This window comes from Kogia breviceps, chromosome 14, assembly GCF_026419965.1.
Source record: "Kogia breviceps isolate mKogBre1 chromosome 14, mKogBre1 haplotype 1, whole genome shotgun sequence".
In the NCBI taxonomy this organism is placed as follows: Eukaryota; Metazoa; Chordata; class Mammalia; order Artiodactyla; family Physeteridae; genus Kogia; species Kogia breviceps.
In genome coordinates this window covers 12,100,289-12,128,161 of record NC_081323.1, presented here as the reverse complement: position 1 = coordinate 12,128,161, position 27,873 = coordinate 12,100,289, and the positions used below count along the sequence as shown (strand labels likewise).

At 40.8% G+C, this 27,873-nt stretch overlaps 1 protein-coding gene across 2 annotated transcripts in view; it reads left to right on the top strand.

Moving 5' to 3' along the window:
- The window catches only part of ARFGEF2 (ADP ribosylation factor guanine nucleotide exchange factor 2), a 104,063-nt gene that overhangs the window by 65,087 nt on the left and 11,103 nt on the right, over positions 1 to 27,873 (top strand). For both annotated transcript variants that reach the window (XM_059036022.2, XM_059036021.2), the window contains 10 exons: positions 2,371 to 2,522; positions 12,967 to 13,139; positions 15,367 to 15,527; positions 17,216 to 17,346; positions 17,470 to 17,599; positions 21,325 to 21,460; positions 22,329 to 22,467; positions 22,576 to 22,630; positions 23,801 to 23,915; positions 27,067 to 27,197. In XM_059036022.2, coding sequence (XP_058892005.1) covers positions 2,371 to 2,522; positions 12,967 to 13,139; positions 15,367 to 15,527; positions 17,216 to 17,346; positions 17,470 to 17,599; positions 21,325 to 21,460; positions 22,329 to 22,467; positions 22,576 to 22,630; positions 23,801 to 23,915; positions 27,067 to 27,197 — 1,323 coding nt within the window. The remainder of the gene's footprint in view (positions 1 to 2,370; positions 2,523 to 12,966; positions 13,140 to 15,366; positions 15,528 to 17,215; positions 17,347 to 17,469; positions 17,600 to 21,324; positions 21,461 to 22,328; positions 22,468 to 22,575; positions 22,631 to 23,800; positions 23,916 to 27,066; positions 27,198 to 27,873) is intronic.

The window sequence follows — 27,873 nt, the reverse complement described above, 5'->3', positions numbered from 1 at the left end:
AAATACTTTAATATCCCATATTTAGGAGGTAGGCTCACACCACAAAAATCATTATAATCACTGGACAGACATTGGTGTTTGAAAACATTGTGAAATCCTGAAGCACCTTCTGAATGACCAAAGATTAAGTTATGTTCTTTATATCAATAGTTTCACTCTAAATGTCACTACTTCTTGTATTCTGGCTTCCTTTGCCACCACTCTTCTAAAACCTTTGTTGAGGAAACTAACATTTATTTAAGTCAGAAACAAGCAGAGACTTCTGTGTTCTAAAACTGAAAACTATGGAGAGAAAACCAGATTTTTCTCCACTCGAGGTTTCATTATATACACATAGGCACATGCACATGTAAATTGAACAAATGAAATCAGAATATATTTTATGTATATGAATGTCTGTATCTAATGTCATTTGCTTTTTAGGGGAAAACTAACAGCTTAACAACACTGTTTGCTACCAAAACACATTACGTGATTTCAAAAAAATTTTCTCAGGCCTGGGGATAAAGAGTTGTAATAGAGATGCTTAAAAATGGTGTTAATAAAAGACAGTTTATCCAAAAGAGAATTGCCCTCTCTACATTGAATAGGAGAAAATCAGAAGAAGTAATCTTCTTGGGATATAGAACAAGCAGTAGAGCACTGGTAAATGATTTGTAGCATCTGCTGATTTCTATGGTGTAAACACTGCCCCATGATTGATGGAAGGTTAGCAGTGTGATGTCACTAAATGTGAACTGGGAAGAGTTGGGTACTGTTGGCTTTTCTGGGCAGCTGGGGAACCCCACTGAAATGAGGCATTGTCACATGTAGTCTTGCTTCTAACTTGGTCCATCAGCTAATCAGAGTTCTTTGTTTACTTTGCTTCCTTATCAGCTCTAAGTAAGGTAACTCTCAGCACACCATCTATTTAACAAGCTGTCTGAGTGCCTTGTACCAGGAAGTAGACAGATGAGGTCCCTGCCCTCCTGGAGCTCACTTGGATTTTATGATGAAATAACTGTTGGTAAAGGGTCAGGCAGTGCAGTGTGTCAGGCCTCTCCGGAGGTGACCTTTCTGAACCCTCAGTGAGGAGGTGGCCATGAGAGCCTGCAGATGCCCCAGAGCAACTGTTTGTTGAGTGAGTGGTAACACTGTCGTGTAAAGTAATCAGTCAGCTCAGCAACCATCTTTCCCACTATTGTGGGTAAATAAATTCTTAGTGGACATCACTGATGTGAACTTGTTTGAGAGAAAAAATGTGAACCATTGCCATGACTTATATTCTTGTCCAAGCTTATGACAAGCTTCGGATCTAGGCTTGCGGGTAGTAATTAGACATATCGTGGTTGTCAACCTCATTACAAATGTCCATTCCGTCTCATCAGTGCTGTTAAGCACAAAGTTGTGGAAAACTCAGTTGCTCACCCTGGGGCTCATCATTCTTTCCACTACCTCAGAAGGATGTTCCACTTCCCCCTGGGAGCCAGAGCACATGAAAATCCTGTGGGTTTGAAGAAGTAAATGGCCGAGTAGAGCTCTCAGGATTCTAGGACAGTCATTGGGACAGTCACATGTTTCTCTTCTTCTAAACTAGGGCCCAAATATGTCCCGGGGTGTGCAAAGCTGCATAGTAAGTGTGGTGTGTATTCCTGAAGCAGCCAGGGATTTTTAGCCGGGGAATAATATTCTTATTAGTCTCTAATTACATCAACATTACACGAACACTTAAAAAAAATTACAGCTAAAAGCACCTTTGACCATCAGCACCCCTCAACCAGACCCTCCCCAAAGCTAATTATTTTTAATCCATTCACTATACAGGCCGACATCAGAGGTATGGCGGGTTCAGTTCCAGACCAAAGCAATAAAGCAAATATTGCAGTAAAGCAAGTCACACGAATCTTTTGGTTTTCCAGTGCATAAAAAGTTATGTTTACACCATACTATAGTCTATTAAGTGTGCAACAACCAAACAAAATGTACATACCTTAATTTTAAAATAGTTTATTGCTAAAAAACGTGAACCATCACCTGAGCCTTCAGTAGGTTGTAATCTTTTTGCAAATAGTAACATCAAAGAACACTGATCACAGATCACCATAGCAGATATAATAATAATGAAAGAGTTTGAAATACCGCAAGAATTTTGAAAATGTGACACAAAGAGACAAAGTGAGCATATTTTGAAAGCATGTTTAAATAAATATGTTTCATCATTAAACTTAAAACTGTCCAGCTCATGCAAAGAAATACCTTTTTCTTCCTCCTGAGGTGTGTTTTCCCAGAGCATTTGTTTTGAAGGCAGGCTGTCCATGTTTGAGGTTCAGAACCCCATATCCACAGTTGTTCCACTGTGCCTGTTTCACCTCACCTCCTGTTCCTGCTCAGGTTGGCTGTAACCCCAATGAGGATGTGGCTATCTTTGCTGTTGACTCATTAAGGCAGCTCTCCATGAAGTTTCTTGAGAAGGGAGAATTAGCCAACTTCCGTTTCCAGAAAGATTTTCTGAGGCCCTTTGAGCATATCATGAAGAAAAACAGGTATGTGCATTATTCTGGAAGACCCTTAGTCAAATCCCTGCTAGGGGTCTAAAAAGGTCTCTTAACACTAACCACACGATTCGTTTTTTTCTTCTCTTGTTTGGCGGAAGGAAATAAAATGAGCGGACTTTGATTCACACCTATTGTCTCTAAGTAAATCACACTAAGATCTGTGTGTAACCTTTCCCAGAAGGACAGATCATACAGCTGCAGCTAGTAGAAGTATGTCATGCATCCTTACCGGGGGTCTGGGTGCTGAGGGAGTTCAGTGAAAGAGCCACTGCCAAAGCAGCCTCACACAGGGTCAAGAACTGTGTGACCCAGATTGGTTCAAGGTGGCGGAGTAGAAGGACGTGCTCTCACTCCCTCTTGCGAGAGCACCGGAATCACAACTAACTGCTGAACGGTCATCGACAGGAAGACGCTGGAACTCACCAAAAAAGACACCCCACATCCAAAGACAAAGGAGAAGCCGCAATGAGATGGTAGGAGGCGCGCTGTCACAATAAAATCAAATCCCATAACTGCTGCGTGGGTGACTCACAAACTGGAGAACACTTATACCACAGAAGTCCACCCACTGGAGTGAAGGTTCTGAGCCCCACGTCAGGCTTTCCAACCTGGGGGTCCGGCAGCAGGAGGAGGAATTCCTAGAGAATCAGACCTTGAAGGCTAGCGGGATTGGATTGCAGGACTAGAGACTCCACTCTTGGGGGGCACACACAAAGTAGTGTGCGCATCAGGACCCAGGGGAAGGAGCAGTGACCCCATAGGTGACTGAACCAGACCTACCTGCTAGTGTTGGAGGGTCTCCTGCAGAGGCAGGGGGTGGCTGTGTCTCACCATGAGGACAAGGACACTGGCAGCAGAAGATCTGGGAAGTACTCCTGGGCGTGAGCCCTCCCAGAGTCTGCCATTAGCCCCAGCAAAGAGCCCAGGTAGGCTTCAGTGTTGGGTCTCCTCAGGCCAAACAACCAACAGGGAGGGAACCCAGCCCCACCCATCAGCAGACAAGTGGATTAAAGTTTTACTGAGCTCTGCCCACCAGAGCAACAGCCAGCTCTACCCACCACCAGTCCCTCCCATCAGGAAACTTGCACAAGTCTCTTAGATAGCCTCATCCACCAGAGGGCAGACAGCAGAAACAAGAAGAACTACAAACCTGCAGCCTGTGGAACAAAAACCACATTCACAGAAAGATAGACAAGATGAAAAGGCAGAGGGCTATCTACCAGATGCAGGAACAAGATAAAACCCCAGAAAAACAACTAAATGAAGTGGAGATAGGCAACCTTCCAGGAAAATAATTCAGAATAATGATAGTGAAGGTGATCCAGGACCTCGGGAAAAGAATGGAGGCAAAGATAGAGAAGATGGCAAGAAATGTTTAACAAAGACCTAGAAGAATTAAAGAACAAACAGAGATGAACAGTACAATGACGAATGAAAAATACACTAGAAGGAATCAGTAGCAGAATAACTGAGGCAGAAGAACGGGTAAGTGACCTGGAAGACAGAATGGTGGAATTCACTGCTGTGGAAGAGAATAAAGAAAAAAGAATGAAAAGAAATGAAGACAGCCTAAGAGCCTCTGGGACAACATTAAATGCAACAACATTCACATTATAGGGGTCCCAGAAGGAGAAGAGAGAGAGAAAGGAACTGAGAAAATATTTAAAGAGATTATAGTCGAAAACTTCCCTAACATGGGAAAGGAAATAGCCACCCAAGTCCAGGAAGCTCAGCGAGTCCCATACAGGATAAACCCAAGGAGAAACACACCGAGACACGTAATATTCAAAATGGCAAAAATTAGAGACAAAGAAAAATTACTGAAAGCAGCAAGGGAAAAATGACAAATAACATACACGGGAGCTCCCATAAGGTTAACAGCTGATTTCTCAGCAGAAACTCTACAAGCCAGAAGGGAGTGGCATGATATACTTAAAGTGATGAAAGGGAAGAACCTACAACCAAGATTACTCTACCCAGCAAGGATCTCATTCAGTTTTGATGGAGAAATCAAAAGATTTATAGACAAGCAAAAGCTAAGAGAATTCAGCACCACCAAACCAGCTCTACAACAAATGCTAAAGGAACTTCTCTAAGTGGGAAACACAAGAGAAGAAAAGGACCTACAAAAACAAACCCGAAACAATTAAGAAAATGGTCATAGGAACATACATATTGATAATTACCTTAAACGTGAATGGATTAAGTGCTCCACCCAAAAGACACAGGCTTGCTGAATGGATACAAAAACAAACCCAAAACAATTAAGAAAATGGTCATAGGAACATACATATTGATAATTACCTTAAATGTGAATAGATTAAGTACTCCAACCAAAAGACATGGGCTTGCTGAATGGATACAAAAATAAGACCCATACATATGCTGTCTACAGGAGACCCACTTCAGACCTAGGGACACATACAGACTGAAAGTGAGGGTATGGAAAAAGATATCCCATGCAAATGGAAATCAGAAGAAAGCTGGAGTAGCAATACTCACATAAGATAAAATAGACTTTAAAATAAAGAATGTTACAAGAGACAAGGAAGGACACTACATAATGATCAAGGGATCAATCCAAGAAGAAGATATAACAATTATAAATATATATGCACCCAACCTAGGAGCACCTCAATACATAAGGCAACTGCTAACATCTAAAAGAGAAAATCAACGGTAACCCAATAATAGTGGGGGACTTTTAACACCTCGCTTGCACCAATGGACAGATCATCCAAACAGAAAATTAATAAGGAAACACAAGCTTTAAATGACACAATAGACCAGATAGATTTAATTGATATTTATAGGACATTCCATCCAGAAACAGCAGGTTACACATTCTTCCAGGTGCTCACGGAACATTCTCCAGGATAGGTCACATCTTGGGTCACAAATCAAGCCTCACTAAATTTAAGAAAATTGAAATCACATCAAGCATCTTTTCTGACCACAATGCTATGAGATTAGAAGTCAGTTACAGGGGAAAAAAAAAGTAAAAAACACAAACACATTGAGGCTAAACAATACGTTACTAAATAACCAAGAGATCACTGAAGAAATCAAAGAGGAAATCAGAAAATACGTAGAGACAAATTGCAATGAAAACACAATGATCCAAAACCTATGGGATGCAGCAAAAGCAGTTCTAAGAGGGAAGTTTATAGCTATACAAGCCTACCTCAAGAAACAAGAAAAATCTCAAACAATCTAACCTTACACCTAAAGGAACTAGAAAAAGAAGAACAGACAAAACCCAAAGTTAGTAGAAGGAAAGAAATCATAAAGATAAGAGCAGAAATAAATGAAATAGAAACAAAACATTAACAAAGATCAATAAAACTAAAAGCTGATTCTTTGAGAAGATAAGCAAAATTGATAAACCATTAGCCAGACTCATCAAGAAAAAGAAGGAGAGGACTCAAATCAATAAAATTAGAAATGAAAAAGGAGAAGTTACAACAGACAACGCAGAAATACAGAGCATCGTAAGAGACTACTATAAGCAAGTCTATGCCAATAAAATGGACCACCTGAAAGAAATGGACAAATTCTTAGAAAGGTATAACCTTCCAAGACTGAACCAGGAAGAAATAGAAAATATGAACAGACCAATCACAAGTAATGAAATTGAAACTGTGATTAAAAGTCTTCCAACAAACAAAAGTCCAGGATCAGATGGCTTCACAGGTGAATTCTATCAAACATTTAGAGAAGAGCTAACACCCATCCTTCTCAAACTCTTCCAAAAAATTGCAGAGGAAGGAACACTCCCAAACTCATTCTGTGAGGCCACCATCACCCTGATACCAAAACCAAAGATACTACAAAAAAAAAGAAGATTACAGACCAATATCACTGATGAATATAGATGCAAAAATCCTCAACAAAATACTAGGAAACAGAATCCAACAACACATTAAAAGTATCATACACCATGACCCAGTGGGATTTATCCCAGGGATGCAAGGATTCTTCAATGTACACAAATCAATCAGTGTGATACACCACGTTAACAAATTGAAGAAGAAAAACCATATGATCATCTCAATAGATGCAGAAAAAGCTTTGGACAAAATTCAACACCCATTTATGATAACTCTCCAGAAAGTGGGCATAGAGGGAACCTTCCTCAACATAATAAAGGCCATATACAACAAACCCACAGCAAACATCATTCTCAATGGTGAAAAACAAACTATTTCCTCTAAGATCAGGAGCAAGACAAGGATGTCCACTCTTGCCACTGTTATTCAACATAGTTTTGGAAGTTCTAGCCACGGCAATCAGAGAAGAAAAAGAAATAAAAAGGATACAGATTGGAAAAGAAGTAAAACTGTCACTGTTTGCAGATGACATGATACTATACATAGAGTATCCTAAAGATGCCACCAGAAAACTACTAGAGCTAATCAATGAATTTGGTAAAGTTGCAGGATACAAATTTAATGCACAGAAATCTCTTGCATTCCTATACACTAATGATGAAAAATCTGAAAGAGAAATTAGGGAAACGCTCCCATTTACCATTGCAACAAAAAGAATAAAACACATAGGAATAAACCTACCTAGGGAGACAAAAGACCTGTATGAAGAAAACTATAAGATAATGATGAAAGAAATTTAAAATGATACTAACAGATGGAGAGATATACCATGCTCTTGGATTGGAAGAATCAATATTGTGAAAATGACTGTACTACCCAAAGCAATCTGCAGATTCAATGCAATCCCTATCAAGTTACCTGTGGCATTTTTTACAGAACTATAACAAAAGATCTTAAAATTTGCATGGAGACACAAAAGATCCCGAATAGCCAAAGCAGTCCTGAGGGAGAAAAAGGGAGCTGGAGGAATCAGACTCCCCGACTTCAGACTATACTGCAAAGCTACAGCAATCAAGACAATATGGTACTGGCACAAAAACAGAAATATAGATCAGTGGAACAGGATAGAAAGCCCAGAGATAAACACACACACCTATGGTCAACTAATCTATGACACAGGAGGCAAGGATATACAGTGGAGAGAAGACAGTCTCTTCAATAAGTGGTGCTGGGAAAACTTGACATCTACATGTAAAAGAATGAAATTAGAATACTTCCTAACACCATACACAAAAATAAACTCAAAGTGGATTAGAGACCTAAATGTAAGACCCAACACTATAAAACTCGTAGAGGGGCCTTGCAATCATCAGTTGCTTGTGCCCTTCTGATCCCATAACTTGGTGCGTTCAGTTCCCTACCCCCTCTCGTCGATCGTTGCTACACTTTGAGGACCCGCCGCGGCTGGCGGCAAATGGCGCCCGAACAGGGACCTGACGAGAGGGACATCTGAATCTCGGTAGGTGAACCCCCGGAGTTACGAGTGAAAGTGTGGCCACATAGTAAAGTTGATAGTAACTCGGGGCAATAGTCAGAAGTAAAAAAATATGGGACAAAAAGTATCCAAGAACCGACCTGAGATCACTGATCAAGAGAAGGAGTTGTCCACCAGTGCTTTCCAGGCTTTCACAGCTGGAAATTATGATGTCTGTCTGCAACATCTTGCTTGCCTACAAGATATAAACAAAGACGATTATAAAATAATTTTGAATACGGCAGTAGCTGAGTTTTTCAAAAGTAACCAGACAACAACAGATAGTTTAAGACAGACACTTAACCAATTGAAGAATCGGGTGCACTCGGCTGTTGAAGAAATGGATGGACTAGATGATCTTGAAAACAGTATGTTGTATTACAATCAAGCAGTCATCCTGTATCATGTCCGACAGTATACAGAAGCCATATCCGTTGGTGAAAAACTTTATCAGTTCATAGAACCTTTTGAAGAAAAATTTGCCCAAGCAGTGTGTTTTTTGATCGTAGACCTGTATATATTAACCTACCAAGCTGAGAAAGCTTTACATCTTCTTGCTGTTCTAGAAAAAATGATTTCCCAGGGCAACAATAACAAAAATGGAAAGAATGAGACTGGTAATTACAGCAACAAAGATGGGTCTAATCATAAAGCTGAAAGTGGAGCTCTAATAGAAGCTGCAAAGTCAAAGATACTATTTTTGTGTTGAAGTATATGTAGGAGGACAAGGGACTTTACTGGCCGGCCTTAGTTTAAAGGTAGTTAAAGCTGTTACAAGTTTGAAGTTTCCCTCCTTTTTTCCTTCTGATTTTCCCCAATCTGATTTTGAATTCTCAAATCTGGTGCACCTTAAATTATAATAATGGTACCATTTTAATTTCCTCAGTTTCTGTTACTGATAATAGTTTGGCTTTTTATAAGCATTGGGATTTTGGGAAGTTTGCATTGTCTTATTCTTATCAACCGGTTATTACTTGTGTTACACCCTCATATGCCTTGCTAATAGGAGATTTACAGATTGAGTTTACTTCTGGTTCCTTAGGATATAATATAACTTGTCAGCATTGTATTTTTAGTACTTGCATTCTGCCTATGAAAGGAACTTTTTCTGTTATGATGTTAAAACAACCTTCCTATGTAATGCTGCCTGTAAATATTTCTGAACCATGGTATCATAGTACTAGTATGCAAGCTTGGCAAGAATTATCTGAAGTTTTAAAAAGACCTAAATGATTCATTGGAATATTAATATGTAGCATATTAGCCTTAGCCGCTTTAACAGCCATAGCCGCTACCGCCGGTTTAGCATTAAGGTAAAACTGTACAACAAGCATATTATGTTAATCAGTTGTCTAAAAATACCAGTATTGCATTAGCATGACAAAGTCATATTGATACTCAACTAAAAACTGAGGTTGATGAGTTAAAAAATGCTCTCATAGGTTTAGGAGACCACATTATGGCTTTAAAATTGAAAATGCGTTTGATTTGCCATGTTAAATATACTTGGATTTGTGTGACTCAACACGCTTATAATGAAACTGACTGGGATTGGAACAAAGTAAAACTGCACTTTGTAAGTGTATGGACTGATGGACACATTAGTTTGGACATACAAAAACTTAATACGGAAATACAAGCAATTCAAGAAGCTCATCTACAAGAAGACGGGCCCCAACAATTAATTCAAGGACTCTTGGATCAGCTTCAATGGTTAAACCCAATGCATTGGTTTCAAAATGGACTCACAGGATTGATTACCGTGGGGTCATGTGTATTGTTGATGTTAATTGCCTTACCTTGTTTATTACGCTTTATTGTTGGCCGTCTCGTCTCGCTGCTCTTCGTCAGGAGGTGTATGGGTTGAAATTCCATTATCAAGCTTTTAAAAATAAAAGAGGGGGAAATGTGGTGAGCATTGCCCTCTGAGGAAGGCGCCATTAAGACCCTCATAAGCCTCAGGGCCCGATTGTACTCTCCTTGGTATGCATCCTGGACTTTATGGTATGAACGTAAAAAAGGAGATGGCCTTTGGCCAAATCGCTCCAGGGACCTGCTCAGTTACTGGGAGTCCCTGGTTGTGTCCTAAAGCTAGGAAAAGCAACCCTGGAGGGGAAATTGGTGCCTTTGAGGGAGAAGCCGAGAAGCCAATCAACCAGCTGATGCCGATAAGGCGTGACTAAGCCGAGAAGCCAATCAACCAGCTGATGCCGATAAGGCGTGACTAAGCAAATTCCCTGCTTTAGGGGGATATATACGGCTACGCTTTGTTATTAAACTTGCCTTGCAATCATAAAAAAAATAAATTAATTAAAAAAAAAAAAACTCGTAGAGGAAAACATAGGAAGAACACTGTTTGACATAAATCACAGCAAGGTCTTTTTTGATCCACCTCCTAGAGTAATGGAAATAAAAAGAAAAGTAAACAAGTGGGACCTAATGAAATTTAAAAGGTTTTGCAAAGCAAAGGAAACTACAAGGAAGATGAAAAGACAGACCTCAGAATGGGAGAAAATATTTGCAAATGAATCAAGGGACAAAGGATTAATCTCCAAAATATATAAACAGCTCATGCAGCTCAATATTAAAAACAAGCAACCCAATCCAAAAATGGGCAGAAGACCTAAATAGACATTTCTCCAAAGAAGACATACAGATGGCCAAGAAGCACATGAAAAGCTGCTCAACATCGCTAATTATTAGAGAAATGCAAATCAAAACTACAATGAGGTACACCTCATACCAGTTAGAATGGGCATCATTAGAAAATCTGCAAACAGCAAATGCTGGAGAGGGTGTGGAGAAAAGGGAACCCTCTTGCACTGTTGGGAATATAAATTGATACACTATGGAGAACAGTATGGAGTTTCCTTAAAAAACTAAAAATAGAATTACCATATGACCCAGCAATCCCACTACTGGGCAATATACCCAGAGAAAACCATAATTCAAAAAGACACATGCACCCTAATGTTCATTGCAGCACTGTTTACAATAGCCAGGTCATGGAAGCAACCTCAATGCCCATTGACAGACAAATGGATAAAGAAGATGTGGTACATATATACAATGGAATATTACTCAGCCATAAAAAGGAACGAAATTGGGTCATTTGTAGAGATGTGGATGGATGTAGAGACTGTCATACAGAGTGAAGTAAGTCAGAAAGAGAAAAATATCGTATATTAACACATATATGTGGAACCTAGAAAAATGGTACAGATGAACTGGTTTTCAGAGCAGAAATAGAGACACAGATGTAGAGAACAAACGTATGGACACCAAGGGGGGAAAGTGGTGGTGGGGGTGGTGGTGGGATGAACTGGGAGATTGGGATTGACATGTATACACTAATATGTATAAAATGGATAACTAATAAGAACCTGCTGTATAAAAAAATAAAATTATAAAATTCAATTAAAAAGTTTATAACATGAGAAATGCTTAGTCACTTAGTGAAAAGAGCAGGTTATAGAATTGGGCAGTCAGTGTAATAATAAAGATTGTGACATAGTGTATCTCTCCATATGAAATGCCATAGCATCATATAAAAGAATCTTTTTCTTTATGTTTTTCCCTACATTTTCTAAAACACTGTCATCATTTATTTTAACAGTCAGGCAAAAAACATTTCAATAAATATGTATAGTTCTTGCCAACAAGTTGCTTTTTTTTCCCTGGAGAGGAAACTATTAATTCATTGGTATTACATGTTAAAGTCACCTAGGTATGTAGTCAGTCCTCCATTATCTGCAGGTGGCAAATTTTCTTTGTGGACTTTCAGCTAACTTTTAACTTTCTCCTTTCCTTCTCTAAACAACCTTTCCTATTATCAGTTGGTATAAGTCCAGCAGACAAGCATGAATGTTACCCTAAGCCAGATGAAATTTGCAAGCCAAGTCTCTCCTCCTAAAACCACTCTAATAACTTTCAAAGCTAGTGCAATAGAAGCATTAGGTTTGTGTTGCCTTGCTTCTTGCTATTTGTGAGATAATAGTGTTCACCCCATAATCATATATGTCTGAAAGACATATGTGCTAATCTGTTGTAAATATCCAGGTCACAGCATGTTGAACCTTGCAGCTGCTTCAGAAAATGGACCGTTTTTTCTGTCTTCATGTTTTGTTTTGTAATAATCAAATTTAAAATATTCATCTTAAGTTATATATGTATGCTCCCATCCAAGTGTATGTGTTTGCCATGCACAAATATCTCTGCCCAAAAACCTAAGAGGATATGCATTAAGAATTTAGGAATCGTTATCTCTGGGTGGCAGAATTATGAGTATATTAGTCTAAATGTTTGGGGCCAGAAAAATTGACCAACAGTGGCTTAAACCATAAGTCTATGTATTGTTTACTTAACAAGTCAGAAGCAGGCAGTCGCAACTTTGGTTCCATAGCCCAAATTGTAACCAAGCACCCAGGTTCTTTCTGTCCCTTTGTTTGGCCATAAACAGGGTGCTTTTCTTCCTTGAGCTTACTGTTTCATGATTGCTGGACAGAGACTTTAGCTCCAGGCATCATGCCGTGTTCACAGTGGGAGCAATTAAAAGAAGCAGAGCCCACCATCAGAATGGGAACAAGAGGAAAAGGGACAGAGCCTACCAAGTGTATTCCTTTTAAGACAAAAGCAGAACCTTCCTAGAAATCCCTCTCCTCCCATACCCATAGATTTTCTCTTACATCTGATTAGTTAGAACAGGTCATGTAGCTCCCCTAGGTGCAAGGGAGGCTGGGAGATTGAGGTCCTGGCACATGAGACAAGATTGTCATGTCTTATATTATTTATGATCGGTTCCCTGAGGTCTGGCATGTTGCTGCCCAGATGAAATCAGACTTATTAAGGAGGTGGGAAGATGACTGCTGGGTAGGCAACTAACTGACATGTTGACTGTCTTACTATTTTTTCTTTTTGTTGTCTCTAATTTTTTTTTTAGTGAACGTAGATTACGACATGCTTTAAAAAACGTTTTTTTAAAGTGCTGCTTCTAAGCGATGAGCTGTATTCATTTATCTTCCCACTGTCCAAAGTACAGATGACATGGGCTGCCCCATTCTTTCCTCAGGTCTCCAACCATCCGGGACATGGTGATCCGCTGCATCACCCAGATGGTAAACTCCCAGGCGGCCAACATCCGCTCAGGCTGGAAGAACATCTTCGCCGTGTTCCACCAGGCCGCCTCGGACCATGACGGGAACATCGTGGAGCTGGCCTTCCAGACCACAGGCCACATCGTCAGTAAGTCTGTTCCCTCCTGACTAATGTCCCACATGCAGGTCTAGAAGGGTGATCATTGCTTTCCCATCTATTTTACTCCCAAAAGGGGCTTCCTTGTTTAGCTACACTGTGATGTGCTAACGTGCCAGGTGGTGTGCTGGGCTCTTGACGTGTGCTCAGCAACCCTAGGAAGAGAACACAGTCGACCCTCATTATTTGCAGGTTCCACGTTTGTGAGTTCAGCTACTTGCTAAAATTTATATGTAACCTCAAAACCAACATTCCTGGCCCTTTTGTGGTCATTTGCTGACATGTGCATGCACAGAGCAGCAAAATGCTTGTCACCCAAGACACACGTTCCCAGCTGAGGTTGAACAAGGCCTTCGTGTTTCAGCTCTCTTACTGTAAATAAACAGGTAGCCTTTCTGTAGTAAAAACGTACTGCCACGTTTTTGGCATCTTTGTCTTAGTTGGTGACTTTGCCATTTAAACCAGTCCGTAGCCCAGTGCTGAAGTGCTGGCCGGTGTTCCTAAGGGAGACTGTGGTGTACTTTATGGAGAAAAAGAACATGTTTTAGATTAGCTCCGTTCAGGCATGAGTTGTAGAGCTGTTGGCCATGAGTGTAATGTTAATGAATCAATAAAATATATTAAATAAGTTAAACAGAAACACATGTAAAACAAGGTTGTGTGTTAATAGGTTGATGAAAGTATTGTAACCAGAGCCTCGCGGGAACCTAACCCCTTTTTCCCCTAGGAGACGGTTCAGTATTTGCTAATTCATTGTTCACAACGACTTTGTAGAACACAAGTACCATGAGTAACAAGAACTGACTACAGCCATCCCTTCATATCTGTGAGAGACTGGTTCCAGGACACACCTCGGGTACCAAAATCCACAGATGCTCAAGTCCCTAAGATGAAATGGATGTAATCTACACACATCCTCCTGTATACTTTAAATCACGTCTAGATTACTCATAAACACAACGTAAGGCTATGTAGATAGTTGCCGGTGCACAACAAATTCAAGCTTTGTTTTTGGAACTTGCTGCAGTGTTTTTTTTCCCTAATATTTTCGATCTGGGGTTGGTTGAACCCACTGATGTGGATACCATTATTTCCCCCTATTTTACTGAAGAGGAAAACAGGCACAGAAAAGTAAAGTAAGACGACTTGTGTGAGGTCATGCAGCTGGGAGGTGGTGGAAAATTGACACCTGGCAGTCCAGCCCGGAGCTGGTGCAGTGTCCCTCCACTCTGCACTGACCACAGGTCCCCAGTCCTGCCTGTCATCATGTCACAAGATGTTTACTTGTCTTGGTTTTGGTGGAAGTTGTAAAGCAGTGGGTCAGCTTTGATTTTTTGAGGTTGTTTAACTTTTTGTAAACCTCTCGCCCCTCGTATTCTTCTCTTAGGTGGTATTTGTAGGGTTTTGAAAACCTTCAGTTTCTAAATTGCCTGTCACCTTTAGCTCACTGCCTTTCTTGATCTCACTTTGTCTTTATAAGGCTCCAATGAGGTAGCATGAGGTGTGGTCTTAGGGTGGAAATGGCTGGGGAATTAAGGGACATGCTCAGAATCACAGAACTGGAGCCAGAGCTTTTGCTCAGTGCTCAGCTTCTGTCAGGCAGACCATCTGGGCCAACCCCCCACACACATCCATGTTTATATCTTATATGGTTACGCGAGCTCCATCCTAAAACGGACACCTTGGCATCCTGGTGAAACTTGGTTTTCTCTTGGCTGTCCTCTCTCACTTCCTTAGGGCCACTTCTCAGAAAGGACCTCTTCACAGAGTCCCCCTTCCCTCACCACCAGCCTTTTCTACTGTCCCCTTACTCAGCACTTACCCAAGCTGAGATGATTTTACATATCTACAGATTTAGGTGATTATTGTCCATCTTGCCCACTGGAGCAAAGGCAGGAAATTTGGTTACGTCTGTGTACCCAGGGCCCACAACCACGCTTTGCATGTAGTCAACACTCAACAAATGTTTGTTGAATCAATGACTGTTTAGGCCTTTACATCGTTGTGTGAGCTCAGGAACCAGTGTAGTTTAGCCCAATCTGTACTTAATGCATTCATTCCTGAATAATTTAATAAGAAACCCTATCTTCCAGAGACACTGACATGCTTTCCTTAGATTTTCACAAAAGTAATCATCCCTGGTATATGTATGTGTGTGTGTGTTTAATCCCCATTTCTAAATCCTGGGCTTATAAAAAATGTGCCTTTGTTTCCCCAGCAACCATTTTCCAGCATCATTTCCCTGCAGCCATCGATTCCTTTCAGGATGCTGTGAAGTGCTTATCAGAGTTTGCCTGCAATGCTGCTTTCCCTGACACTAGCATGGAAGCCATCCGGCTTATCCGCTTCTGTGGGAAATATGTCTCCGAGAGGCCTCGGGTACAGTTTTCCTCTCTTCACTCATTTGGGCTGTGAGGGGGGAAAGGAGTTGTAGGCAAAAACCCCTTGCTCCTGGCAAAGACCTTTCCAGGTACTCTTTTAGAAACGCATGCTTCCCCAAACTAGGTGTTTATTTCAGAATGCTGCCGTTACAGGGGTTATACCTTTTATGTTATTTTGTATGTATGAAGTTATTTTATTCACACTGAACTTTCATATGGTATTCTACAGATTGTTTTTGTAGATGATAATAGTAGTTTAGCTATGAATTTTGGCAAAGCTGAAGAAGCAAGACATTTCTATTTGAAAGAAAACGAACCTCTCTTTTAGGAAATGACATTATGCCACTGTGATGTGGTTGAGAAATCACATTTAAAGAGGACCTTTTGTTTACTTCCAAAAATGTTTAGGGTTTTTCTGTTACATCTCACCTTTCTAAAGAGGCCTGCTTGGGACTTCCCTGGAAGTCCAGTGGTTGACACTTCGCCTTCTCGTACAGGGGGTGCAGGTTCAGTCCCTGGTCGGGGAGCTAAGATCCCACATGCCTCGGGGCCCAAAATCCAAAACATAAAATGGAAGCAATATTGTAACAAATTCAATAAAGACTTTAAAAATGGTCCACGTCAAAAAAAAAAAAAAAACCTTTAAAAAATAGAGAGTCCTGTTTGGTTCAGCTGTCTCAAAACACTGAAATTGGGTGGAAATGAACACAACTAAACTGATGGCCTGTATAGATCTCTTCTTAAGCATTCTTTACAGAAGTGTAAACCCCTAAGATGATATGTCTGGTCCCCTGGTTCATTAAGATGTGATGATAGTGAGAGCCACTGTTGTTTGAGTATGTTTGAGTACTCACTACATGTCAGGCAACATTTTAGGCATTTTGTGTGTGTAGATTTGTTTAATCCCACATCAGACCTACGAGATGGGTAATTATATCCCCATTGTGCAGGGGAGTTAACCAAAGCAGAGAGAGAAATTGCCTAATGTTAAATAACCAGGGTTGGTTAAAGAGATTCCATTACCACAGACAATACTACTTCAAGAGTGGTTAAGGAACAGAGGGCTCAAGATCCCAGAGATAGGGCAGAAAGTAGGGCTTCCTACTTAGGCTGTGGAAAGATTGCCAGCTCCCAGCTGCATGACCTTGGGCAGCTTACTTAATCTCTTAGTTCCTCAGTTAACTCATCTGTGTAATGGGACCATTCTTTCTACCTGCTTCATGGAATTGTGAGAATTGTTAATCCATGTAATGCACAGTCACAGTTCCTGACCCATAACAAGCATTTAGTAAATAGTCGCTGCTGCCGCTATTATTTTATGTAATACGTGTTACACTAACATTCCAGAAAGACCTAAGATATTGAATCATCCTGGATATTTTGCTATCACCATTTGACCTTTATTGCTTTTCTTAATGTACAACCTCCTGCCCCCAGGACTCTTGTGGTCAGTCCCACTCAACTTACTCTAAAGCCCAATAAGTTCCGAAGGTTCATAAGGGAAAACTGCTCATGTGCCCTTGGAACAGGCTTGTCTCTGTCTCCTCAGGATTTCCCATCAGACCCTTGCTGAATGGGTATTTTCAGGAGAGGAAAATGTGCAGGGCTTTAATCTTCGTGTAGTTCTGTTTCAGTTCCTTCCTTTCACTTGCTTAGTCTGTCTCTGAGAGGTGATTCTCACTGTAGGTGCTGCAAGAATACACAAGCGACGACATGAATGTGGCTACTGGCGACAGAGTCTGGGTCCGAGGCTGGTTCCCCATCCTCTTTGAGCTCTCCTGCATCATTAACAGATGCAAGCTAGATGTACGGACAAGGTAACCGTGACCCAGGGTGGTGCCCCTTCCTTCCGTCCCCCGGCCCCAGGCTCTCCCACTGTGTTCTCTGCTGTCCTCTTCCGCCACCCGTTCCCTCTTCCATGCTGGCTTTCTTTCCTCCAGAGGGCTCACGGTCATGTTTGAGATCATGAAGAGCTATGGCCATACCTTCGAAAAGCACTGGTGGCAGGACCTGTTCAGAATCGTGTTCAGGATTTTTGACAATATGAAACTCCCCGAGCAGCAGTCGGAGGTGGGTGATGACTAAAGCGCTGCCCTGGGGAGATGGGAGAAGAGCCCCTCCAGCCTTTGTCTGTGTCTGGTGTTGCATCGTTATCCACAGCACACGGAAGTCTTAAATACTGAGCCGTTTGGGGTCTGTTTTGAAAATGGAAACACCCTTCCTGGCCTTCTACCAGTATCGAGTAGTGCTAAGAAACTCTCCCCATCCGGGGAAGAGTGAGGGGAAATAAATCACGACCATCTGCCTCCTTGGCCCTCAGGCATTGGAGTCGCAGGCACCTCACTGGTCCTCTTACTTATTTGCTTCATATTGACTTCTGAACAGTTGGTAAAATGTGGAGCATCTCTCGTCCCTTTAAAAATCCATTAAAAGGGGCTTCCCTGGTGGCGCAGTGGTTGGGAGTCCGCCTGCCGATGCAGGGGATACGGGTTCGTGCCCTGGTCCGGGAGGATCCCACGTGCCGCGGAGCGGCTGGGCCCGTGAGCCATGGCCGCTGGGCCTGCGCGTCCGGAGCCTGTGCCCCGCGGCGGGAGAGGCCACAGCAGTGAGAGGCCCGCATACCACAAAAAAAAAAAAAAAAAAAAAAAAAAAAATCCATTAAAAGGATTTTTAATGAAGTTACAGCTGGAGATAATGTTGGCAAATATTAGGCCTTTTTTTTAAAGAATGTTTGATACATCTAGAAGTCTATGTTATTTCTCCCCTAGGGACAAGGGGGTCAGGAAAGGATGTTCTATCCCAAGATTTTTAGATGGGAGTGCAACATTTTTACCTTCTTTTAGGAACAACGTTTCCTCCTTCCCCCTAGTATAAAAGTACCATATGCTTAATAAAGAATATTAGGAATATACAGAAAATTTGTAATTTTACCATTCCGAAATTAGACTTAATGCTGTGGCAAACTTCCCTCAGTCTTCTATATGGTTCAGATGTGGTTGAGGTTATAGTATACATACAGTTTTCTAATCTTCCTTTAAAGTAACATTTTCTTCATTATAAAACAAAAAACAGGAAAACAAAGAAAAAAATTTAAACACCCACAGTTTCAGTCTTCCACAGGTAACCACTGTTACCCTGTCAGATAGTTCTTGTGTGTTTGTATATCTTATACCTTTTTTCTTTTGACAAAAATGGAATCCCACCTCACATACTTTTTTTTTTTTTGCGGTATGCGGGCCTCTCACTGTTGTGGCCTCTCCCATTGCGGAGCACAGGCTCCGGACGCGCAGGCCTAGCGGCCATGGCTCACGGGCTTAGTTGCTCCGCGGCATGTGGGATCTTCCCGGACCAGGGCACGAACCCGTGTCTCCTGCATTGGCAGGCGGATTCTCAACCACTGCGCCACCAGGGAAGCCCCCACCTCACATACTTTTTAACTTAATACATAAGTATTTTTTCCACAGCTGTAACTTTTCTTCTACAATGTTTTTCAGGACTGCAAAACATTCCTAGTTGTGGATGTTCCATAGTCCACGGAAAATTCTTTGCCGTTTTTCTGTCTTTAAACAGCACTGAAATAAACAGTTTTTCCAGCTACACTTGTACTTATTTCTTTATTTGTTTAGGGCAAGTGGCCTGTCAGGTTTGGGGCATACATGTTACTGAGGCTTTTTTTTGTGTGTGTGGTACGCGGGCCCCTCACTGCCGCGGCCTCCCCCGTTGTGGAGCACAGGCTCCGGACGCGCAGGCCCAGTGGCCACGGCTCACGGGCTCAGTCGCTCCGCGGCACGTGGGATCCTCCCGGACCGGGGCACGAACCCGCGCCCCCCGCATCGGCAGGCGGACTCCCAACCACTGCGCCACCAGGGAAGCCCGAGGCTTTTGATATATACTTCTGAGTTGACCAAATACATACGTAGTCGTTTACACTGCTGTCAGCAATGCAGGAGAGTTCCTATTTCTCCATACCCACTCCAGCTCTTCATATTTTAGTTTATTTAATCATCAATTTGGTAGACCAAGAGTAAAACATTTAAAAGTTTTTTAACTGCTAGCGAGCTTCTGTTATTTTCCTTCACGTCACTGATCATTACATTTCTTCTTTTACAAATTGCCTTTTCATATCCTTAGCCCATCTATTGACTTATTCATCTTTTTCCTATTGATTTATGAGTTTTTTAGTATAAAAATAATATAGCATATCCTTACATAAATTGCAGATGATTTTGCCCACTCGGTTTCTTTTTTGTTTTGGAAAATTTTAGCTTTTAAGTAACCCAATCCATTAGTTTTTTACTTTATAGTTTCCACTTTGGAAATCATGCTTAGTAACCTTTCCCTTTTCCTTAATTTATAAATATCTCTATATATTTCCTTTGGTAATTTCATGACATTTTAATTTTTTTTTATTTTCAGCTTTCTGAGATAATTGGCATAAAGCACTGTATAAGTTTGAGGGGTACAGCAAAATGACTCAATTTACATGTATTGTGAAATGATTACTACAGTCAGTTAACATCCATTGTCTCATGTAGATAGAAAGGAGAAAAGAAACTTTTCTTTTTCCTTGTGATAAGAACGTTTAGGATCTACTCTCCTAGCAACTCTCAGGTATACCATCCAGCAATGTTAACTATAGTCATCATGTTATACATTACATCCCCAGGACTTACTTATCTTATTACTGGAAGTTGGACCTTTTAAACCCCTTCATCCAGTTCCCCTATTCCCATCCCGAACCACAAATCTGATCTTTTTTTCTGAGTTTGGTTTTGGGTGTTTGTTTTTTGTTCTTTGGGTTTGAGGGTTTATTTTTAGATCCCACATATAAGTGAGATCATACAGTATTTGTCTTTGACTTATTTCACTTACTGTAATGCCCTCAAGTTCCATCCATGTTATTGCAAATGGCAGGACTTTCTTTTTTATGGCTGAATAGTATTCCATTATGTGTATATATATCACATTTTCTATATCCGTTCATCTGTTGATGGACACTTAGGTTGTTGCCATGTCTCAGCTATTGTAAATAATGATGCTGCGAACAGTGGGTTGCATATATTTCTTCAACATAGTGTTTTTGTTTCCTTTAGGCATATACCTAGAAGTAGAATTTGCTGGATCGTATGGTAGTTCTCTTTTTAATTTTTTGAGGAACCTCCATATTGTTTTCCACAGTGGTTGCACCAATTTACATTCCCACCAACAGTGCACAAGGGTTCCCTTTTCTCCACAGTCTCCCCAGCATTTTTTATCTCTTGTCTTTTTGATGATGCCCATTCTAACAGGCATGAGGCGATATCTCATTGTGGTTTTGATTTGCATTTCTCTGATAATCAGTGATGTTGGGCACCATGTCTGTTGGCCATTTGTATATCTTCTTTGGAAAAATGTCTAACATCATTTTTAGTATTTAAATTTTTGGTGTAAGGTGTGAATATTTAGCATAATAAAAATTTTTTTGAAGTATCACTGAATGACTTAATATTCTGTCATATGGATGTACTCAATTTAATGGCCACATTACTGAGCATTAGTTTATGTCTGTGTTTACAGTATATAAATACCAGTGTTGGTAAACATCTTTATTCATAAACCTTCAGCCACAGATCTTTGCTTCTTCAGGGTCCATTATTGGAAGTAGTGTTATCGCATCAGTGGATGTGAACATTTTAAGCCAGTTGCTACCTATTGCTGAATTGCTTTTCAGAACATTTTGCCAATGATATGTGAGAATGCCCATCTCACCGCAGGGAGCATGGCTTTTAAACATTGTCTTTTAATTGTTTTTCCAGAAATCTGAGTGGATGACAACAACTTGCAATCATGCACTTTATGCTATTTGTGATGTGTTTACCCAGTTCTATGAAGCTTTGAATGAGGTTCTCCTTTCTGATGTATTTGCACAGTTGCAGTGGTGTGTAAAACAAGGTACTCTTTATGTGGTTAGGCATCATTTTTCTTGACAGTCCTTAATGAGAAATTAATTTTTTCAGTATATAAAAGCATGGATGTAATGCCAAGGAGTACAATGTATAATTTAATTGTAATGCCAAGGAGTACAATGAAAATGTGTATTCTTTAAATTTAATTAGAAAATAAAAACAGTCTCTCCACCAAGTCAGTTTATAAGGCATTTCTTTTAAGGTGGGATATAGTAAATTTTAAATCTCAAAAGATGTACCTTTGTATATTACTATTCTTTCTACTTTCGTGTATGTTTGAAATTTTCTAAAATAAAATGTTTTTTAACTGTACTGTGAGAATCAAGATCAACAGCTCCATCAATGGACATTTTTTGTTTTGAGTACTTGTGTGTTTATTTTAGCATGTATTACGAAAAAGAACCCACATAGCACATTAGACCTGGATCCCATAGATAAATCTGGCTTAGGACAAGGCTTAAGTTTTTCAAAGAGTACTCAGTTTTCAAGTAACTGATAAAACAGTTGGTACACAGCAAAAAGTGGAAATGTAATGTTTGAATGACTAAGTTTTCAGAAACACTGGTCTAATATTTTCTGTCTTACTTTACCATTTCTCGATCAAGGAGCCAGTTAATTAAGTAGCAAAATGTTGACCTTCTTCCATCCCTAGCAATATAGCATGATAAATAATTCTGCCTCTATATAGCCTACTTAAACTCTGAAAATTTTACCGTCCGTAGCAGTGCTTCATTAATTAGAAGCCAACAAGCCCAAACAGTTGCATTGTCTCTACCTCACGATAGGAAGCGTCAGCAATCAGGTTGGAATCAAAACAGCATTTGAAGTTCAATGATAAATGCTTTATTTTGCAGATAATGAGCAATTGGCTCGATCAGGTACAAACTGCTTAGAAAACTTAGTAATATCCAATGGAGAGAAATTCAGTTCTGACGTCTGGGACAAAACATGCAATTGTATGTTGGATATTTTCAAAACAACCATCCCACATGTGTAAGTGTTAATGTGATTACTGCTGTTTATTTCTACTTTCAGTGGTTATTTTAAAGCTCCGGGTTGCCCTTCACATTGATTGATTTCCTTCTCTTGCATTCCCTTTAGTTTGCTGACATGGAGACCTGTAGGAATGGAGGAAGATCCATCAGAAAAACATTTGGTAGGATTTTTTTTTTCAGTTGTCTTTTCTCTGATCACATATTATAGCAAAAAATTAAGCAGCCCAAAGGATTTGTGCTTTTCTGATGGGAAGTGAGTAGAAAAGGTTATAAGAGCCAAACACTATGTATGTTCATTAAAATATTTTTTAGAAAGTACAGAAAAGTACTAAGGAAATAAGTCACTTCACTCAATAAAAACCACAAAGCACTTCTAGTTTCTTATTTATGTGACTGAGCACACACAACCCACATGTTTGCAATTTGGGATCCCTTTGTACATAATGTATTACTTAACACCACTGTGGGCATTTTTCCATATTCCTTTTTTTGGAGGGGCCCTCTGCGTGGCATGTGGGAGCTTAGTTCCCTGACCAGAGTTTGAACCCACGCCCCTGCATTGGAAGTGTGGCATCTTTACCACTGGACTCCCAGAGAAGTCCCTCCATATTAAATATTTTCTGAGAACAGCCTCTTCAGTGGCTGCACTTTATTGTAATTTATTTAACGAATTTTCCCTTGTTGGACCCTCGTCAGTTCTGGTGTTTCACTGTTATAAATATAGCTTTGGTGTCACTATTCTTATTTATTGCCCTCCTACGTAAGGAGCACTTTCCTCTCCACCAATGAAATAGTAGTTTTTATTTTTTGTGTAAGGCCCTATAAAAAAGTTCTAATTCAAGCGTCACTTTAAAATACTTTGGTTTACAAGGGGGTTTGTCTAATTAGCTTCTATTTCCAAGTACCTATAAAGCCATTAGAGTTTAAAAGGCATTTGGGGTATAGCAACTTAAAAATGAAGCACATTATATAAACATCCTCTGTTTTTTAACTTTCTGCTGTCAACTTAAAAAAAAGCCTAGCTACCGTGCTCCTTTATTTTTGAACTTGAGCTCATTAAAACTTTGTCACACTCGTCATGAACTCATAGTATGTAGAGAAATGCCATCTAAGTTGGAATCAGAAAATGTGAAATTTTAATGGGAGGGAGAAGCAATTGAAATCTGTAATCTCTCCCATGCAGCCTCTGAGAAGTGCTACTTTTATACTTCAAGCTGAGCAAGACACAGATTCAAGTTGGGCCAGCAGTGTTAAAACAGGCTCATCTCTGCCCAGGTACTGAATTGTGGACCGAGAAATGAACGTTGTGTTTCTCTCCGGTTTACTTCTAGGATGTGGATCTGGACCGCCAGTCTTTAAGCAGCATAGATAAAAATGCCTCTGAGAGAGGCCAGAGCCAACTCTCTAACCCGACCGATGACAGCTGGAGAGCTAGACCGTATGCAAGTAAGACCACTTTCCTTATTGTTTTTGTATGTATGTATGTATGTATGTATTTAAAATAGGTAACATGTTTACATGATTCAAATATTCAGAAGGTGCAGAAAGGTAAACAGGATATAAGCCTTGCTTTCACCCCTGGGCCTCAGTCTGCCTGTCCCTTCCCTCGTGGCAGCCAATGTCACCAGTTTCTTATATACCTTTCTAGAGACATTTTGCCCATATACAAGCAAATGCATATTCACATACACAAGCATACAGTATGTATCTATGTTTATATATGAATTCTCCACTCCTTTTTATCCAAATTATAGAATGCTATGCATTATTCTTTTTTCACTTAATATAGCTTATAGATCATTCAAAATCAGTACCTCAAGTGCTTTCACACTCTTTTGTACTATTGTGTACTTTGCCCCAGGTTGTAGATGTGCTATTATTTGCTTAATTCGGTTCCTACCTGGACATTTATGTTATTCCCAATCTTTTTCTGTTATAAACAATACTGCATTGAATCACCTCATACATGTGTTATTTGTGAGTTTACCTGTACGGTAAATTCCCAGAAAAAAAGATTGCTAGGTTGAAAGAGAAAGTGCATTTGCTATTTTGATAGATGATTCCACATTGCTGCCCATTAAGGCTGTACCTATTTGTGCGATCTCTGGGAATACATAGGGGATATTTGGTATCTTTTGAGTAGTTTTAATCTGAAGTTTTCTAATTACGAATGAAATTGAGTGGTTTTTCATGTGTTTAAGAACAATTTCTATGAGCTATCTATTCATAATCTTCATTTTGTATTGATTGTTGTCTTTATTGGTTTGGGTGGGGAGCTCTTTATGTGTTAGATATCCCTTTTCTGGATATGCGTTTCAAATTACTTTTACTAATTTATCTCTTAATGTTGCTTATGGTATGCTCCCTGTCTGTCATTTAAACAGATAGGTTTCACAGCTGCTATCAGCCAGGCACAGTACTGTGTGTCCCATGTGTGTGCGCTCATGTGATCCTTATGGTTGCCCTTTGAGGTGGTACTGTCTTACATTTGAGTGAACTGGGCCTTAGATGACATGACTTGCCAATATGTAGTAGAGTCGGGATTCAGACCTTTTTGGCTGACTGAGAAATTGGAACTTTTCTGGTATTAGTCTGGTCTTCTTAAAGTTGTGGTCCCCATTATTTTTCTTCATAGCAGCTTCAGCCTCTCCTCAACATGCCAGTTTGTAGATGTTCACACTGACATTAAACTTCTGAAGCAGCACATTAGACAAAGCCCGGTGTGGTCACTGTTATCTTTTGAAGGCACAAAAAATATGGAATCCATTCAGGAGGCGCCATGTTGGAGGCTGACGGGCTGTTCCTCTGTGTCTGCAGCATAGCCAGTGTCTCTCTGGTGTCCAGGGAGAGAAGCTATTTCCTCATCAGCCCCAGATAAAGGGGTTGGCTTGTGTGGGGGTTGGCTTGTGTGGGAGGGGCAAGTGAACATTTCTTTAAATGGAACCACTGAGTGCAGCAAGATGTTTATGCTTTTAAGATATGCCTGGGGCTTGAGACCCCTACCATTCCTCCAAGGAACAGTGCTTTGTTTCTCCCAGGCTCCCATCTCAGCCTCCCTTCTGGGCATGAGCTCAGTGAATAGAGCAGCAGACAGAATCTCTTACACCACTTGTATTGTTTTTTTCTTTTTCTTTTTGGTCCAAGATGGTGTCATTGAATTGGCATATGTTAAAGGTAAATCTGTTGCAATTCCACTGTATACTTTTTCAATTAAAACTAATTCTGGGGAGTTCCTGGTGGTCCAGTGGTTAAGACTCTGCCTTTCCACTGCAAGGGCCATGGGTTCAGCCCCTGGTCAGGGAACTAAGATCCCACATGCCCTGTGATGCGGCAAAAAAAAACAACTAATTCTGCATGGAGAATTTTTATATGCATATATATAATTTCACAGTCACTTTCAAAAGTTTGAAGATGACCCAACTCCTTGTTTTTATTTAATGTTTATTTAATATTTTCAACATTCTGATTCTTTAACAAGTTGAAAAGGAACCTCTACTTTTACTGTAGTCAAATCAGCCAACACTTACAAAGTGCCAGACATGGGCCGTCCCTGAGCCCAGGGATTGAGAAGATGAGACATTAGAGTCTAATCAGTAGGCAGAAACCACACCAATAATTTGAACAGGGAAGGTTCTATATAAAGAATTGTTTTAAAAAAATAAATGATGGGGCTTCCCTGGTGGCGCAGTGGTTGAGAGTCCACCTGGCGATGCAGGGGACGCGGGTTCGTGCCCCGGTCTGCGAGGATCCCACATGCTGCGGAGCAGCTGGGCCCGTGAGCCACGGCTTCTGGGCCTGCGCGTCCGGAGCCTGTGCTCCGTGGCAGGAGAGGCCACGGCAGTGAGAGGCCCGCATACCGCCAAAAATAAATAAATAAATAAAAATAAATGAAAATTTTAAAAATAGAATAAAATAAATTTTAAAAAAAATTTTTTAAAAGAATTGTTAACTAGTCAAAGAGGGCTAACCACTGAAAGAAGTAAGAGAAGACTCTGAGGGATATGGAAACAGAAAATGTGGGAAGCAGCTACTACCTCCAGGGCAGACAGATAGTGATCCAGGAATTAAGAGCTTAAATAAGCTGCACCCTCCTCCCCCCCCAACCCCCGCCCCTCAAGACTGAGATTCACCCCTTTGGAGAGTCGGTTCCCAGCTGCCGCAGGAACCTGTAGCCTCCTATGGATAGAGCACAGTCCAGAACTGGTCTGTAGGAGTGACCCTTCAGGCAACAGAAAAACGTGCCAGAGGACATGGGACCTGCATCGCTGACTCCTTCCCCATCTTCAGGTCTTTGCTCAGGGAGCTCATTTTCAGAGAGAACCTTTCCTGACCAGCTTGTTTAAACTTGCATCCCCACCTTGACACTACCCCTACCATATCCCCATCCCTGCCTGATGTCCTCATCGTTTAACGTACTACATCTTAACTTAAGTAGCTTGTTTACTATCTGTCTCTGCCACGGGAGCAGGGATTTTTGTCCAGCTTATTCACTGTTAATGCCACAGCATCAAGAACCGTGCCTGGCACATAGTTGGAGCTCAGTGAATTTAGTACTGGCTGAATCATTATTAGGGTTAATCTTTATCATCTAATATAGATCAGAAACTGTTTGCCAGCCTCCTCATCAAGTGTGTGGTCCAGTTGGAACTGATACAGACCATTGACAACATCGTGTTCTATCCTGCAACGAGCAAAAAAGAAGATGCAGAGCACATGGTTGCTGCCCAGGTGAGAGTGGCCTGAAGAAGGGCCTCTGAGGGGAGGTTGTTCAGATGCAGTGGTGTGCTGGAGCCTGGTGAGACTGGCTTGCAAGAGCCCAGCATGCTCATTGCTCCCAGGACCACGTTCAGTGACAGGGAACTAGTACTTAAAATTGGCCATGATGGGAGTATTTACACCACTGAAACCACCGAACACTAAAAATCAGGCATTTTCTCCACCCCCACCCCCACCCCCGCCCACCACCGTCACCAAGAGCCAGTTTACCAGCATACTGCTGCTCAGACTCCACCCCCCACCTGGTGCTTTGAAAAAAATGTGTTATTAATCACAGGGACTATTCCTTATCATTGATATACAGTTTAACCACGAATCACTGAGAGGGGAAATATGTGGATAAAGGTACCAATTTTTCCTTCAGGAAGTACACTTTTTTGTTTTCTGTGTGCAACCTTTTATATATACGGTTTGCTTGGAAACAGAATTTGGTGTCCAAAAGTTGGACAGTAACCTTACACCATGGGTTGCAAACTTAAGTGCTTCAGGGATTGGGAGATGCTGTGAGTGCGGGCGGCGGGCTGTGTGGGACGGTGGGAACCACCGAGCCTGAGGCCTACCAGAGCCCAGCCATCTCCAGTTCCAGGAGCAAGTTGCTGTCAGGTGGGTCAAGCTGGGAATGGTCTTC